At 49.0% G+C, this 15,981-nt stretch overlaps 1 protein-coding gene across 2 annotated transcripts; it reads left to right on the top strand.

The window, feature by feature from the left end:
* Positions 1 to 245: 245 nt before the first annotated feature.
* On the top strand, positions 246 to 14,647 carry LOC133340155 (dual specificity tyrosine-phosphorylation-regulated kinase 4-like). Of its 2 annotated transcripts, none has more exons than XM_061548223.1 (13): positions 246 to 298; positions 2,097 to 2,163; positions 2,839 to 2,941; positions 3,503 to 3,651; positions 5,347 to 5,483; positions 6,799 to 6,945; positions 8,426 to 8,564; positions 9,767 to 9,848; positions 10,113 to 10,261; positions 11,123 to 11,183; positions 11,614 to 11,731; positions 12,066 to 12,221; positions 13,504 to 14,647. In XM_061548223.1, the coding sequence occupies exons 2-13, from the start codon at positions 2,158 to 2,160 to the stop codon at positions 14,291 to 14,293; spliced, it is 2,037 nt and encodes a 678-aa protein (XP_061404207.1). In that variant the 5' UTR covers positions 246 to 298; positions 2,097 to 2,157; the 3' UTR covers positions 14,294 to 14,647. The 2 variants fall into 2 exon arrangements, with proteins under 2 accessions (XP_061404207.1, XP_061404206.1); XM_061548222.1 differs by having other exon boundaries at positions 10,089 to 10,261; positions 13,504 to 14,646.
* Positions 14,648 to 15,981: the final 1,334 nt, after the last annotated feature.

The raw sequence follows: 15,981 nt of genomic DNA, 5'->3' as shown, positions 1-15,981 counted from the left end.
GTGGCCGCGAGCGGGGAATCCAAACCGTCCGCTCGCCACCCACAATGCACAGCGCCGCCTCCACTCGCCCCGGCCTCAGCGGAAGTAGCAGCGGGGGGAGGGGCGGGGCGAGGGGGTGAAGGGGCGGGGCGAGGGGTTGGGCATGGGGGGGAGGGGCTCCGGTGGGGGGGAGGGGCTCCGGTGGGGGGAGGGGCTTAGGTCTGCGACGTCATAGTGGGCGTGGTTACTTGGTACCGCCCCCTCGTGTCTCCCTCAGGCAGTTTGTCCGTTAGAGAGTCGGGGGGAGCATCTGGCGAAGGTGAGAAATGGTGTGAGTCTGTGTGTGTGTGAGTCTGTGTGAGTCTGTGTGTGTGTGAGTCTGTGTGTGTGTGAGTCTGTGTGTGTGTGAGTCTGTGTGTGTGTGAGTCTGTGTGTGTAAGTCTGTGTGTGTGTGAGTCTGTGTGTGTGTGTGAGTCTGTGTGTGAGTCTGTGTGTGAGTCTGTGTGTGTGAGTCTGTGTGTGTGAGTCTGTGTGTGTGTGAGTCTGTGTGTGTGAGTGAGTCTGTGTGTGTAAGTGAGTCTGTGTGTGTGTGAGTCTGTGTGTGTGTGAGTCTGTGTGTGTGTGAGTCTGTGTGAGTGAGTCTGTGTGTGTGTGTGAGTCTGTGTGTGTGAGTCTGTGTGTGTGAGTCTGTGTGTGTGTGTGAGTCTGTGTGTGTGTGTGAGTCTGTGTGTGTGTGAGTCTGTGTGTGTGTAAACACAAAGGCGGCCGGGCGTGGTGCTGGCCACCCACCCCCTCGTGTGCCGTTCTGCCCTTCATAGGTACTGCTGGCTAACAGCACTTGCCCCAACAGTCTATTTCAGCTATAAGGGGGATCTTTATCTTTGTTGTTAGTGGTGGTGGTGTTGTTGGTGTTGATGGTGGTGGTATTGTTGGTGTTGGTGGTGTTGATGGTGGTGGTCTTGGTGGTGTTGTTTGTGATGGTGGTGTTGTTGGTGGTTATGGTGGTCGTGTTGGGGTGTTTGTGATGGTGGTGTTGTTGGTGGTGGTGTTCTTGGTGGTGGTGTTGGTGGTGGTGATGTTGATGGTGGTTTTATTGTTAGTGATGGTGGTGTTGATGGTGGTGTTGTTGGTGGTTGTTGTGTTGGTGGTGGTGTTGGTGGTGTTGATGGTGGTGGTATTGTTGGTGTTGGTGGTGTTGATGGTGGTGTTGTTGATTGTGGTGTGTTGGTGGTCGTGTTGGTGGTGGTGGTCTTGGTGGTGGTGTTGGTTGTGGTAGTGTTAGTGGTGTTGATGGAGGTGATGTTGATGGGGGTGGTGTGGTGATGTTTTTGGTTATGGTATTGATGGTGGTGATAGTCTTGTTGGTGTTGGTGGTGTTGATGGTGGTGTTGTTGGTGGTGTTGTTGATTGTACGATCCATCCTGGGTTTAACCAGGCTGGATTGTGTGAGGGGCTCACAAATACTTGAAAGATCTGGAGACATTCCCACCAGTAAGTTCCTCCGGCATACCCAAGCAGTTTATTTTGGTTGCATAAAGGGGGCTAAACGGGCACGACATGGGCTGTCAAAATATGGACTGATGCTGTATGGGAGGATGTGGAGCTGAGTGGACTTGCAGAAGACTGGTATCAGTGGTGTGGATAGCATCCTTCACGAGGAAGCTCGTGAAGGATCCTACCGGGCAGTAGGAGGCAGTCGCCTTCCAACAACAACTGAGGACATAGGAGTGACGCTCACAACGAGTAGCGGATACAATTCAACAAGTTGGCACAGTTGGGGATACAGCTGGTGTATCTACCAGTCATCTCAGCCAACCTTTGGAACCTGGGTCTATCCCGTGACGTCTTGTCAGCCTTCGACACTTCACGTGGACTAAAAGTGCACCTGGCCCGGCACAGGCGCCGTGGTGTCATCACCCCTACTTAGTGGCGAATGTCGGTTGTTGTTGTTGTTTTTGTATTACGTGATGTAAGTGGTGATGATGTGAGTCTGTGTTGATGATGTGGGTTCATGGTGCGGATGTAAGCCCGCGTTGTGACTCGTGTTGAGATCTGGGAGCCCTCACGCCCCCTCGACTCTTTGTGATCCTCGCCTTCGTCTCCTGCTCCGCACGCAGAGACCCGGACTGTGCGAGAGACGCTGTGAGTTCTGTGCACCCTGCTCTGCAAGTTGCTACCATGGAGGTACGTGTGGCTCTTCGACTCGTGTGGTGAAGTATTGATGGACGTGTGCTCTCCACTCTGCGTGTGGCGACCTGTCGCCTATCCATATACCTCAGTGTACATCTACTTGCCTGCCTGAGTGTGTGCATCTATCAGAGTATCTCCCCTGAGATCCTGTCTGTGTACCTGCCTGTCTACATGTGAATAATCTACAGTACTTTTATCTATCCACTACTGGATGAAGGACTCCTTCCCTGAATTCCTGCTACCGCTCACGATCCTGCAATGGCATAATCCACCAAGCACCGATTTTGTCGCTCCATCTTTCTGGAAGCTGTCCTCTCAAACGTGCTCCGATACTTGGCTGCAGCTCCGTTATTTTTCTTGACCATCGGCCATCGTTGTTCCTCCTGGCCGTGGCATGTCCTGGCCCAGCCCCACTTCTCTTATCAGTTTGAAGGATGCCATTAACCTGTGTGTCCTATAAATCCACACGTGTCTCATTGTAAATCCAAGTGTGACATCAGATATTGTCCAAATATCCCAACGCTGAGAACTGACACAACATCTTGGCAGGACCCTCCTGTTTGTGGAGCCCAGGATCTCAGAGATCCTGGCTCAGTGCTCGCCTCCTGCACTTTCACCAACATCTTGCTAAAGTTTACGTGGTGGACCTTTGTCTTTGTGTGTGTGTAGATGAGCCGAGCTGGAGAGGCGAGGAGTAAGGGCGAATCTTGCACCACGTGGAGTGCGCTGTCCTCAGAGGGCACCGCCTCCATCTGCAGCAAATCACCGCAAGGTAAAGACAGTAATGAGGGATGTCACAGAGGGCCATGGTGAATGGTGGAACATCACAATGGTCATGTTGCATGGTGGATGTCACAGTGGCCATGATGCATTGGAGATTTCATAGCGGCCATGATGCATGGGTGATATCCAGGTGGCCACGTTGCATGAGGGACTTCATGTTGGCAGTGTTGCATGCGGGACTTAATGGTAGCCATGTTGCATGGGGGACTGCATCATGGTGGCCATGTTGCATGGGGATGATTATCTGTGCTCTGGCCTCAGCACATCACACGCTTTCAGATGCACTTCCGATATTAGGAAGCCATTGGAGTTATACACTTTTAAATCATCTAGATTGAAAACTACTTTCTTTAGAACTTTTCATGTTTAGTTTATTGTCCTTCCCCTGCGTATCCATTTGGCACCATTGGCTACGTACGGTGCAAAAGAAGTTCAACATACATACAGACATAACTGGTATTGGCCAAAACATCCCAATCCTGTAATATTTTCCTACAAATTGCTCAACTTTGGGATCACACAGCTGTTGTCGTTATTCTCATGTCTGCAGAAATCATGGCTCTCTTTGGCCCTCACTTGACCAACCGTGAGAAGCTAGAACTCGCAGCCATGCAGGAAGTGTGGTACTTTGCACTTTTCAACAAATCTCAGGGATTCAACAATGATGGATACGACGACTACGAACGAAATTACATTCTGGTGAGGCTCGTAACAAAACACCAGCTGTGGGGGCGGTCACAGGGCCCATCGGTAGCGTGGTTTGTGGCTTCTTGTCATTGCACCTGAAGTACCAACCAGGGCTATCACACACACCAATGCACTTCAGAATCAAAATATTTTTATCGCGAGTAAATCCCATTGAGCTAAGAAGCTCTATTTTGAAGGGTGACTGAGCCAGCAGACATCAGAACATTCCACAATGACAGATTTAAAAAAACGTAATCATTACAGAAAATATATTAGAAAATTACATTCTCACTTAAATCTTGACTTAAAGCTTTCATGACTGCAGGAATTCATATTCTTTGGGTCTTTCGGTAAAGTCACGTAGATAGGTTCAAAGAAAATAAAAACTAAAACTACAACGTTTCAATCGCAACAAAATCGGTCGACTTCAGGAAAATGGGGGTTAGCTTCCAAAGGCAAACTGTTTATTAGGGTTTGAAATGGGCATAGCCCAAATGTCAGCAGCCAATATTAATGCAAGTGGTGGGCAGCCAACCCGACAGTTTCAGATCTGCCTTATGTTCGTGAACATTAGGCAGATCCGAAACTAGGTAGGATCTGAAACACGGTAGGACCAATACCTCAGCCGTGGCTGATCATTGTTTTAATGCAGTGGGCTCACATGAAATGTATTTCTCTAAGACGAAGGTACTTTGCAAGCCCACTGGCTATCAACAAAGATTCATTCATGAAGCCATCCATTTTTATCGACACAGACACAATTTAAACCGAGAAGATGGGTACAAACTGAGTAATCATTGGAAGGACGTTATCAACCAGTTTAAGTCACAACTGGCTATGATCTTCCCATCCTACCACCTTCTGATGATAGTTGTGCTTTTTGCCCATTTCAAACTTGCGCTTTCACACTAACACAGCCACTTTGCGTGATGACCTCTCGGTTGTGGCTCTGCGATATTCCAGTAACATACTAATCTGTCATTAACATAAAAATTTTCACCCGGCAACCCTTTGATTGTTTTTAGTTTTTAGTTATTTTCTTTCAATCTATGTACGTGACTTTACCGAAAGATCTTCTTGGTTCTTTCGGTAAAGTCACGTAGAATGGAAATAATAAAATAATAAAAATACAACATAATAAAATAATAAAAATAAAACATAATAAAATAATACAAATAAAACATAATAAAATAATAAAAATAAAACATAATAAAATACAATTCTCACGACGTTTCAGCCACAACGCAAGCAGCCGTCCTCAGGTGAAGAACAGGTCTGTCAGAAAGACAGCGTCTGAATGACGCAGGAAATCCGATGGGCTGTGAAGCTGTTTGTTAACACGTGCCCAGTAGAATCAGAAGTATCTATACTGCAGGAAATCCAATGGGCTGTTAAGCTGTTTCATCTTCTTGGTTCTTTCGGTAAAGTCACGTAGAATGGAAATAATAAAAATAAAACATAATAAAATAATTCTCACGACGTTTCGGCCACAACGCAAGCAGCCGTCCTCAGGTGAAGAACAGGTCTGTCGGGGAGACACCGTCTGAATGAACACCACCAGGCTTGGCAGCGTATATTTAATCTGGGTTGGAGGGGGAAGAGCGCCTTGACAAAGGAATTTGCATATCCCAAAGAATATACATTTTCACTTCTTAAACTTTGTGATTTTAATTATATTCACTTTAAATGATTGTACCTTTTGTGCAGTTCCGGCATGAGCACCTCCGCTATCGCTATGAGGTGCTGAAGAAGATTGGAGAAGGAGGTCAAGGCCAGGTTATCCAGTGCCTTGATCACAAACGAAACATCCTGGTGGCCATCAAGATCCTGGTGTCACCATCGAGGTAAGACTTCAGAGCCGCGCCGTCACGAGGCCGATGTTGTTGTTAAGTCCGTTGCCACGGGCAGCCGTGCGATGCAGCGGTGACACTCGTACATCAAAGCGAGAAGGGGGGCCTGGGTTCGACTCCTGATTCGGGTGCTCTGCTGTATGGAGTCTGCATGTTCTACCCCTGTTCTGCATCAGTTCCTTCTGGGTTCTCAGATTTTTCCTCCCTAAAGCTTAAAATACACACACAGTGTAAACTAATATTGGGGCAAAACATCCCATTGCTGAAAGATTACCTGCACATTACGGTAATTCCTCATTTAATGCTGTAGATACATTCCTTAAAAGTTCAGCGTTCAGTAAAAAAGTATTGAGCGAAAATAATTTTCCTATAAATAATGTAATAATAATGGTTGGCGAGATACAATGCACTCATACACCTTGAGATGACGAGACCAATGACTGAGGGTATGCCGTTACGTTACTTTATCATTGCGAGTAATGTATCATTGCAGCTCAAGAAAGTAGTTTGTTGTCGACTACTCACAGATCGTGTTATAACGGGCGGGTTTCGTTTTTTAACAGGCGTGTTCTACGTTATAACGTGAAGCGTTCCGTGTTGCAATGGGCGCGTTTGTGTTATTACGGGCACATTCCGCGTTATGCGAAAAGTGTGCCCGAATGGAAGAGGCACATTAAAGTGAGAATGCGTTGTGTTCATATTCTTAGGTTTTTTCGGTAAAGTCACGTCTATTCTTAGTCTTAAGCCTCACCTTACCATATTAATAAAAAGTGTGCCGTACTTGGCCCTTCCCCTCTTCAACCATTATATATACGGAGTGGTAGCTCTTGTAATCTCTCATTTACTTGATACAGCTGTCGTGGCTGTGACGGTTCCACCTGAAGACGGAGGCTTGTGTTGCCTCCAAAACGTCGTGATTTTTATTTTATTTTTATTTTACTTTTATTAATTTGAATTTTTTACCTACGTGACTTTACCGAAAAAACCTAAGAATATGAATCCTTGCAGTCACGAAAGCTTCAAAGCTAGAATTAATGCGTTGTGTTAACATGAGTTTGCATTTAGATTTCTCAAATGACCAATCCGATTTGAATGGTTCTTCACTTTCAAATCCTATTGGGTGCCCTACACCGGCTCCTGCTCCCTCTGTGGGAGCTCCTAACCAATGTTAGTCGAGTGTGCTACTGGAACTCCTGGTGCTGTTAGACCTGGTGAATTCATATTTAATTATTTTATTGTAAGTAGAATTTGGCTCTGGATATCCCTTAAGTAAATGTAGGCTCTTCATTTGTGGACTTCCTCTGTGCAGCTCCAAGCAAGAAACATACCAGAAGATGGAGCTCCAGATAGCTCTGGAACTTCAGGACGAGGGCAGTGATGAAGATTTCAACGTCATCAAAGTCCTGAACATATTTCATTTCAGAGGACACTACTGTATCGTCATGGAGCTGTTGAAGTATGTACTGCATGCCCCCCCCCCCCCTCCGCCAATAACGTGGTTAACTAACTTAACTTTTTAGAAGCGACCAGACCACAAATAAAAGCTTAACAAAGTAGCATTTTTCTTCTTGGTTCTTTCGGTAAAGTCACGTAGAATGGAAATAATAAAATAATAAAAATAAAACATAATAAAATAATTCTCACGACGTTTCGGCCACAACGCAAGTAGCCGTCCTCAGGTGAAGAACAGGTCTGTCGGGGAGACAGAGTCTGTCTTCCCGACAGACCTGTTCATATGTCTTCCCGACAGACCTGTTCTTCACCTGAGGACGGCTACTTGCGTTGTGGCCGAAACGTCGTGAGAATTATTTTATTATGTTTTATTTTTATTATTTTATTACTTCCCTTCTACGTGACTTTACCGAAAGAACCAAGAAGATGAATCCCTGTAGTCACGAAAGCTTTAAATCTAAAAGTAGCATTTTGATTATAAATGTGGAGGGGAAAACCAGTGGACCCACAGAAAAATTCACATGCCCACGGGGAGAACATGCAAACTCCAAATCTACAGGCATCACGGTCGGGATCAAACCTAGGACCTCCTCCATACCAGGCAGGGGAGATGTCATCTCGCCACCGCGGCAAGCTGTTAATTCTTAATTTTGGAGCTTTCGTGACTGCAGGAATTACTCTTTGGTTCTTTCGGTAAAGTCACGTATAAAGATAAAATAATAAATTAAATAATAGCATACTACGACGTTTTGATTGCAACACAAGCAATCATCATCAGGTATAAATAAAATAGCAACAAAAATCTAACCATAAAACTATAGACAAACATATGTATCTTGGTGATATCTGTCTGCTTATATGTCTGTCTATAGTTTTCTGGTTACATTTTTGTTGCTATTTCATTTCATTTATACCTGATGATGATTGCTTGTGTTGCAATCGAAACGTCGTAGTATGCTATTATTAAATTTATTATTTTATCTTTATACGTGACTTTACCGAAAGAACCAAAGAGTAAGCTGTTAATGTTGAGATGCCCACGCCACCACCCATGCATTGTAATCCTGTGGAGCTGCCATGTGCCACGGGTGCATTGGAGGCCACTTGTCTTTCCTCCATTAGCCCTGCCACTTTCACCAACCCACGCCTCCACTCAATCAGCAGGGTGGCTGCATGGCAGTGGTGATGCTTGTGCCTCTCGGCGAAAATCCCTGTGAGTTTTTATCTTCTCCCAATGGATAACCCTCCACTACCCGGCAACAAAGCCAATGAAATCAAGTTGTCAAGTGGGCAGATATGCCAACTGATTTGGTTTATGGGCAAATTGACGACCTCAACCCACACAGAACTATAACTCTTAATATTGGTCATAAACGTGCACATGAACGTACAATATGAACATGATTATCGTTATCAGAATCAGTGCAGCATTGTAGGGGATGGTACTGATGCCGTGTTTTTGTTGCTGCTTCTGCCTCTCACAGGGAGAGCCTTCATGAAGTGATTAGGAATGCGGGGCTCCGACGGTTGGACATGGCGATGGTGAAAACCTACACCAGGGGCATCCTCAAGTTCTTGCGCCACATACATTCCAGGAAAATCGTCCACGCGGACATCAAGCCTGTGAGTGGACACAGCGTTCAGCTTTCACTTTGGTGCAGAGGTGTATCACTCTTTGGTTCTTTCGGTAAAGTCACGTATAAAGATAAAATAATAAATTAAATAATAGCATACGACGACGTTTCGATTGCAACACAAGCAATCATCATCAGGTATAAAAGAAATAGCAACAAAAATCTAACCAGAAAACTATAGACAGACATATAAGCAGACAGATATCGCAAAGATACATAGAGAGAGAACACACATCGGCACACAGAGAGAGAACGTCTCTGTGACGAGGCCTTAAATAGAGAGAGGGAGGTGGGGGCGGAGAGAGGGAGGGGTTAGAGAAAAAATTTGCATGTCAATGAGTAGGACGACGGGTGACAAAGTACGCAAGCTTTATACGTGACTTTACCGAAAGAACCAAAGAGTAATTCCTGCAGTCACGAAAGCTACAAATTAAGATTGCAGAGGTGTATCTTTATTGGGGACTCGTTCCACAGAAAAAACCGGCCATGTTGGTCACAGGGTCGATATGTAAGCTCTGCCCATCTCACTGGAAGGAGGCAGGGTCATGCTACCTCTGGTGACGATGATCTGGTATGAATTAAACTATCGTGTAGAGTCGTGTCGCTCTTGGGGACTCACCAGAGAGAAAACCGGCAACGTTGATCAGCATTGCCCCAAACCCTGGGAGACATGAAATGGAGTAAAAAATATTTTTTTTCAAAACGTGCGAAATGTGCATTTTGGCCTGACAACTGCTCGTTATCGAATTCCAATCTACAAATTAAAAACGTCCAAAGACAAAGGTGCAGTGGAAAGCGTCACGGAATCCGTGCACTCTCTTGTGCGTGGCTTTTTGTCTCTAACTCGTTAACGGGCACTCATCCAGCTGAGCTCCATGCAGCTCTCCTGTTGGAGCAACGGCAATCGGTTGTCAATAGAGCCACCCCCCTTCACTTTGATGGTGCCTGAGAGTGCTTTGAACGTGACACGCCTCTACTCACATTTACAATTTTGACATATTTGAAAGGGGCAACGCCCAGTGACAGCTGTCAGAAAACAGTGAATATTGCACTTGACTGACGCTTGTCGACAGGGCTATGCCTCATCTAGTTCCCCTGTTTAGCGTGTGTCGTGGTATATGATTGATCCACTGCTGGCTGAATGACATCGGCATAACCTCTGAGTTTGATTTCATTCTACCCCTCCTCCAGGAAAATGTTCTCGTCAAAGACACCGTGACTGGCACCGTGAGGATCACGGACTTTGGCACGAGCTTTTTCGTGGAAAGTCAACGTGAGTGACCTCACCTGGGTGTGTGAGTGTCTGCGTGTGGGTGTCTGTATGGCTGTCTTTATGCATGGGTCTCGCTGCGTCCGTGTGAGTGTCTATATGTCAGTGTCTGTCTGAGTGTGTCTGTGTGTGAGTATCTGAGTGTCTGTAAATGTGACTGTTTATGTGCATGATGATGATGCTGTTTAAGACACAGTGTGTACACACGCACATATGTTTGTTGTCCTTGTGATTTTTGTACAGCTATGAATGTTGGTGGCACCCTAGAATACTTGGCTCCGGAGCTGTTGCTGGGCTATAGCTTGACATGTGGAGTGGATATGTGGGCGCTGGGCTGCACGGTGGCGGAGTTGGCGACGGGCAGGGAATTATTCCGGTCCAACAGCCACGAAGATCACCTCCCGCGCTGCATAGAGGTATTTCCCACACGGCGTCTGTCCGCTCGTGATCTCCCTCTCTTTCCTTGGAGTCGTGGGCTATGGTGGTGGCAGGAGGGGGGGTGGCCAATTGGTGATCTGTGAATACCGGCCGTCGTATGTTGCGTGTACACGTGTGTGTCTTGTTTGTGTGGGGGAGCGGTAGTGTAGCGGTCAGCCTGCTGTGCTAGAAACTGAGTTTGATTCTAGCTCATGGGCAACACCAGTGACGATTGTCTGAACTGGTCCTGGGCCTCCTCTAGTTCGAGACAGCCTCAACTGAGTACCTGGTGGAGTGTGTAAAGTACCTGGGTCAATTCTAGATTTGAAGCTTTCGTGACTGCAAGGATTCATATTCTTAGGTTTTTTCGGTAAAGTCACGTAGGTAAAAAATAAAAAATTAATAAAAGTTAAATAAAAATAAAATAAAAATCACGACGTTTCGGAGGCAACACAAGCCTCCGTCTTCAGGTGGAACATTCACAGCACGATAGCTGTATCAAGTGAGAGAAATTCCAAGAAACAGTCCTTGTATATATACTGGTTGAGGGTGGGAGGAGCCAAGGTAGGCCCTGAATATTATTTTTGTGATGTTCGGTGCGGCTGAAGCACGCTGTTAGGAATGAGCCTTTGTTGTGTAAACTAGGTGCGGATGATGTAAAGGTGCGTGTAAAAGGGACTGAGCCTTTTTGTTATGTAGAGATGATGCGGCTGAAATCAGCCGCCACTCCTGTCTCTGTGTGCCACAGTGCTGGCCCTCAACAAACGCTGCTAATTTTGCTACTCGATCTGACAGCACTTGTCCCGACAGTGTGCCGAAGCTATACGGGTGACCTTTGTCTTCATGTCAACCATGTGCAGATTCTGGGGATGCCTCCAAGGTACATGGTGAATGGAGCACCCGACAGAACGCAGTTCTTTGGTGAGTTGAAGCGTGGGGTGAATGACAGACCGGATTCAGTTTTAGGGAGTGGCCTCAGGCTGTTGTTATTTAGTTTTGGAGGGGGCGTCTTTGTTTTTTACATTACTTGGGTGTGTGGGTGGGTAAATGGGTGTGTGGGCAAGTGGATGGGTATGTGGGTGAGTAGGCGAGTAGGTTGGTGGGTTATTGGGCGAATAGGTGAGTGGGTGGGTGAGTGGATCAGTGAGAGGGTGGGTGGGTGGGTGAGTGGGTGGGTAGATGAGTGGGTGGGTGCGTGGGTAGGTGGATAGGTGAGTGAGCGATTGGGTAGGTGGAAGAGTGTATGGGTGGGTAGGTGGATGAGTGGGTTGATGAATCGGTCAGTAAGTGGGTAGATGGGCTATGTGGTGGTTGGTGACTTCGTCTCTTCCGCTGTGCATGGCTCCTGCAGACCATCGGGGGAAGATGTTCTGCCCAGGCAAGAAAAGGGTTCCGGGGAGCTTCCCACTTCACAGGGTGCTCAAAAGCGATGACCCGGAGTTTGTCAAATTCATCAGCTCCTGTTTGCGGTAAGAACCACCCACCACTCCCACCCCCTCCCCACGAGGATTCCCCCCTCCAATTGATTGGCGACCGCTCTCCACCGATCACCAGGAAGATGTGGAGCTGAGTGGACCTGCCAATAAGTGGTACCACTGGCCCTCTGTGGAGTTAGCTCTCTTATGGAGGAGTGGGAGGTCTGTCCAAGCCGCTGCTGGGCATCAGAGGACTGCCACTGCTACTGTGGCTTCCGCTGCTGCTGTGCGTTCCTGGACCTCGTGGGAGAAGGGAAGGAACATCAGAGCTCTCACCATGCCTCTCTCACCACGTGGCCGCGTGTGTCTCCCATGCATCTCTCAACAGATGGGATCCGAATTGTCGTATGACGCCAGCGCAGGCGCTGGCTCATAACTGGCTCCGGACCGCGGCCACCAGCACCACCACGGCCAGCAAAGCCACCACCACCACCACCGCTGCTGCTCCTGGCAGTGTGAAGCGCTCTGGAGCTGCTAAGCGACGGTAAGCCACCATCTGCTTGTCCAGTGGTCAAGGCAGTCTATAGGGGGGTGCGGGTCCTGGGGCAAGTTACACGGTGTGTGCTTACGAATAGCGAAGAAATCCTCCTCTTTCAGTCTTAAATAGAGCGATAAATGTGATGTCATCACTTGTGAGCCAATCCGGAGCGATAGCCTACGTGTTAAACGGAAGTATTACGTCTGACACCGTGACATGGAACCGCAGGGCCCCCCAAAGCGCGGGGCCCGGGGTGGTCACCCCCCGTACAGCGTACCCGGGGGTGTTTAATATTGATTTATCTTTATTGCTACTACTTCTACACTTATTTAGCCAGCAATAGCCTCACTCAGTCTCAAGACTTTTTTCAGGAGGGTCCTGCCAAGTGATTGCAGTACAGAACAAATGTACTGCTGCTGTACGATCCCAATTGAGTGATTTGGAGGTTCAATTTACAACACTGGTGAAGATGTCCATCCAACACTGGTTGCACGGCGTGTTTGTGAGGGTTCAGTTGCCAAATCCAGAGGAATGGAAGTGAAATTTTAATGTGCAATTTTATTGAAGGATCGTGTTGTCTTGGTGTGGTGTGAGGCTGTTTTTGTTGCTGTTTCGCTGCGTTGCCCAAGCTTGCATTTAGTGTTGAACAACTGACAGGATTTTATTTACTTATGCCATTTGTATTTATACGCTTTATTTTTTTAGTATACTTTGGACTCCTTTTGTTTTGTTTGTTGTTATAACCTGCTGACCCTGTGACTTGACTGGACATCTGTGAAAGAAGAGCTTCATAGCTCATCAGACTCCTCTTCATCCAGTTTAAAGAAAGATTCTGATTCTGGAAACCCATGCAGGGGGGGGGGGGGGGCGGGCAGGGTAGGGTGGTTGGTAGAACACACTCCACATTCCACACAGAGAAAGTGGCCCACGTATGGGAATCAAACCCAGGTCCTCTCTGGCTGTGAGTTCCAGCCAAAGAGAACGTGTAGATTCGGTTATATACGGATTTATTTTTCCATAATTGGTTTCTGGGTGAGGACCGATAATGAAGCGGCAACATATTTCCCAAGTTGCCCTTCATCCACTGAGACACCGCCAGACTAATGCCCATTTTGTAACCAGACTCACGGTGGGCAAAGGTATGCTGCATTATTGCGGCACTGTTAATTAGCTGGGTTAATCTTCTGCGGCACACAGTTAGTCCACCCATAGACGATGGGGGGGATGGGGGGGACTGATTTCTGCTGGAGCAGGAAGTTGGAACGGTGTCGTGCGCATCTCTTCACAGAGTGGAGCTGGCACAGCGCCCAACCTCCTTGCTCGCCCAGGCCTCTAAAGAGAAGTTGAAGGTTGTGGAGGAAGAGACCATGGTGGAGGAGCTGGTGGTGCTGGAGGAAGAGGAGACTCTGGTAGAGGAGTTGGTGGTACTTGAGACGCTGGTGGAGGAGTTGGTGGTACAGCAGGAGACCCTCGTGGAGGAGTTGGTGGTACTTGAGGAGACCCTGGTGGAGGAGATGGTGGTACAGGAGACCCTGGTAGAGGAGTTGGTGGTACAGGAGGAGACCCTGGTGGAGGAGTTGGTGGTACAGCAGGAGACCTTGGTGGAGGAGTTGGTGGTACAGGAGGAGACCCTGGTGGAGGAGTTGGTGGTACAGGAGACCCTGGTGGAGGAGTTGGTGGTACAGGAGGAGACGTTGGTGGAGGAGTTGGTGGTACAGCAGGAGACCCTGGTGGAGGAGTTGGTGGTACAGCAGGAGACCTTGGTGGAGGAGTTGATGGTACAGGAGACCCTGGTGGAGGAGTTGGTGGTACAAGAGGAGACCCTGGTGGAGGAGTTGGTGGTACAGGAGGAGACCCTGGTGGAGGAGTTGGTGGTACAGGAGGAGACCTTGGTGGAGGAGTTGGTGGTACAGAAGGAGACGCTGGTGGAGGAGTTGGTGGTACAGGAGACCCTGGTGGAGGAGTTGGTGGTACAGCAGGAAAAGAGGAAGCAAGGGAGCCTGGCCCGCATAGGGAGAGCCATCCGCTCACTCCTCCGACGTGTGCTGCTTTGTGGTGGCCGGTCCACTGCACAGTAGGGGTGGTGGAGGTGGTGGATCAGTGTGAACCCTGATCACTTTTACCACACTCACCACACTCACAACACTCACCCTGCACCCACCCACCCTGTAATACCCTCCACCCACCACACTCACCCTGCACCCACCACACTCACCCTGCACCCACCACACTCACCCTGCACCCACCAGGTGGAGGTGGTGGATCGGTGTGAACCATGATCACTTTTACCACACTCACCACACTCACAACACTCACCCTGCACCCACCCACCCTGGAATACCCTCCACCCACCACCCACACCCTGCACCCACCACCCACACCCTGCACCCACCATACACACCCTGCACCCACCCAGTCCGTGATACCCCCACCCACCACTCACACACCTGCACCCACCACACACACCCTGCACCAACCACACACACCCTGCACCCACCCAACCTGTGATACCCTCCACCCACCACCCACACCCTGCACCCACCCACCCTGTGATACCCTCCACCCACCACCCACACCCTGCACCCACCCAGTCCGTGATACCCCGCACCCACCACACTCACCCTGCACCCACCACACTCACCCTGCACCCACCACACTCACCCTGCACCCACCACACTCACCCTGCACCCACCACACTCACCCTGCACCCACCACACTCACCCTGCACCCACCACACTCACCCTGCACCCACCACACTCACCCTGCACCCACCACACTCACCCTGCACCCACCACACTCACCCTGCACCCACCACACTCACCCTGCACCCACCACACTCACCCTGCACCCACCACACTCACCCTGCACCCACCACACTCACCCTGCACCCACCACACACACCCTGCACCCACCACACTCACCCTGCACCCACCACACTCACCCTGCACCCACCACACTCACCCTGCACCCACCACACTCACCCTGCACCCACCACACTCACCCTGCACCCACCAGGTGGAGGTGGTGGATCGGTGTGAACCATGATCACTTTTACCACACTCACAACACTCACCCTGCACCCACCCACCCTGTAATACCCTCCACCCACCACCCACACCCTGCACCCACCACACACACCCTGCATCCACGACCCACACCCTGCACCCACCATACACACCCTGCACCCACCCAGTCCGTGATACCCCCACCCACCACCCACACCCTGCACCCATCCAGTCCGTGATACCCCGCATCCACCACTCACACCCTGCACCCACCACACTCACCCTGCACCCACCACACACACCCTGCACGCACCACACACCTGCACCCACCCAGTCCGTGATACCCTCCACCCACCACCCACACCCTGCACCCACCACACACACCTTGCACCCACCCAACCTGTGATACCCTCCACCCACCACACACACCCTCACCCACCACACACACCCTGCACCCACCCACAGCGTGATACCCACTACCCAACATACTCCACACAGAGGGTTAGTGGTTTAAGAGGGTTAGGGGTTTAGGGGTATAGGGATTTAGGGGTTTAAAGGGTGATGGGTTTAGAGGGTTGGAAGTTTAGAGGGTTCGATATTTATTGGACTAAGAGTTTATGGGTTGACAGGTTTAGAGGATGATGGGTTTAAGGGTTTAGAGGGAGGGGTTTAAAGGGTAAGGGGTTTAGAGGGTTAGGTGTTTAGATGGCTATTGTTTTAGGGGTTTAGGGACTTCAAGGGTTAGGGGTTCAGAGGGTTAG

This window comes from Lethenteron reissneri, unplaced genomic scaffold, assembly GCF_015708825.2.
Source record: "Lethenteron reissneri isolate LAM-NWPU_2019-01 unplaced genomic scaffold, ASM1570882v1 scaffold_84, whole genome shotgun sequence".
In the NCBI taxonomy this organism is placed as follows: domain Eukaryota; kingdom Metazoa; phylum Chordata; class Hyperoartia; order Petromyzontiformes; family Petromyzontidae; genus Lethenteron; species Lethenteron reissneri.
Note: the sequence above shows the minus strand (reverse complement) of the source record. Positions and strands in the feature narration are given on the sequence as shown.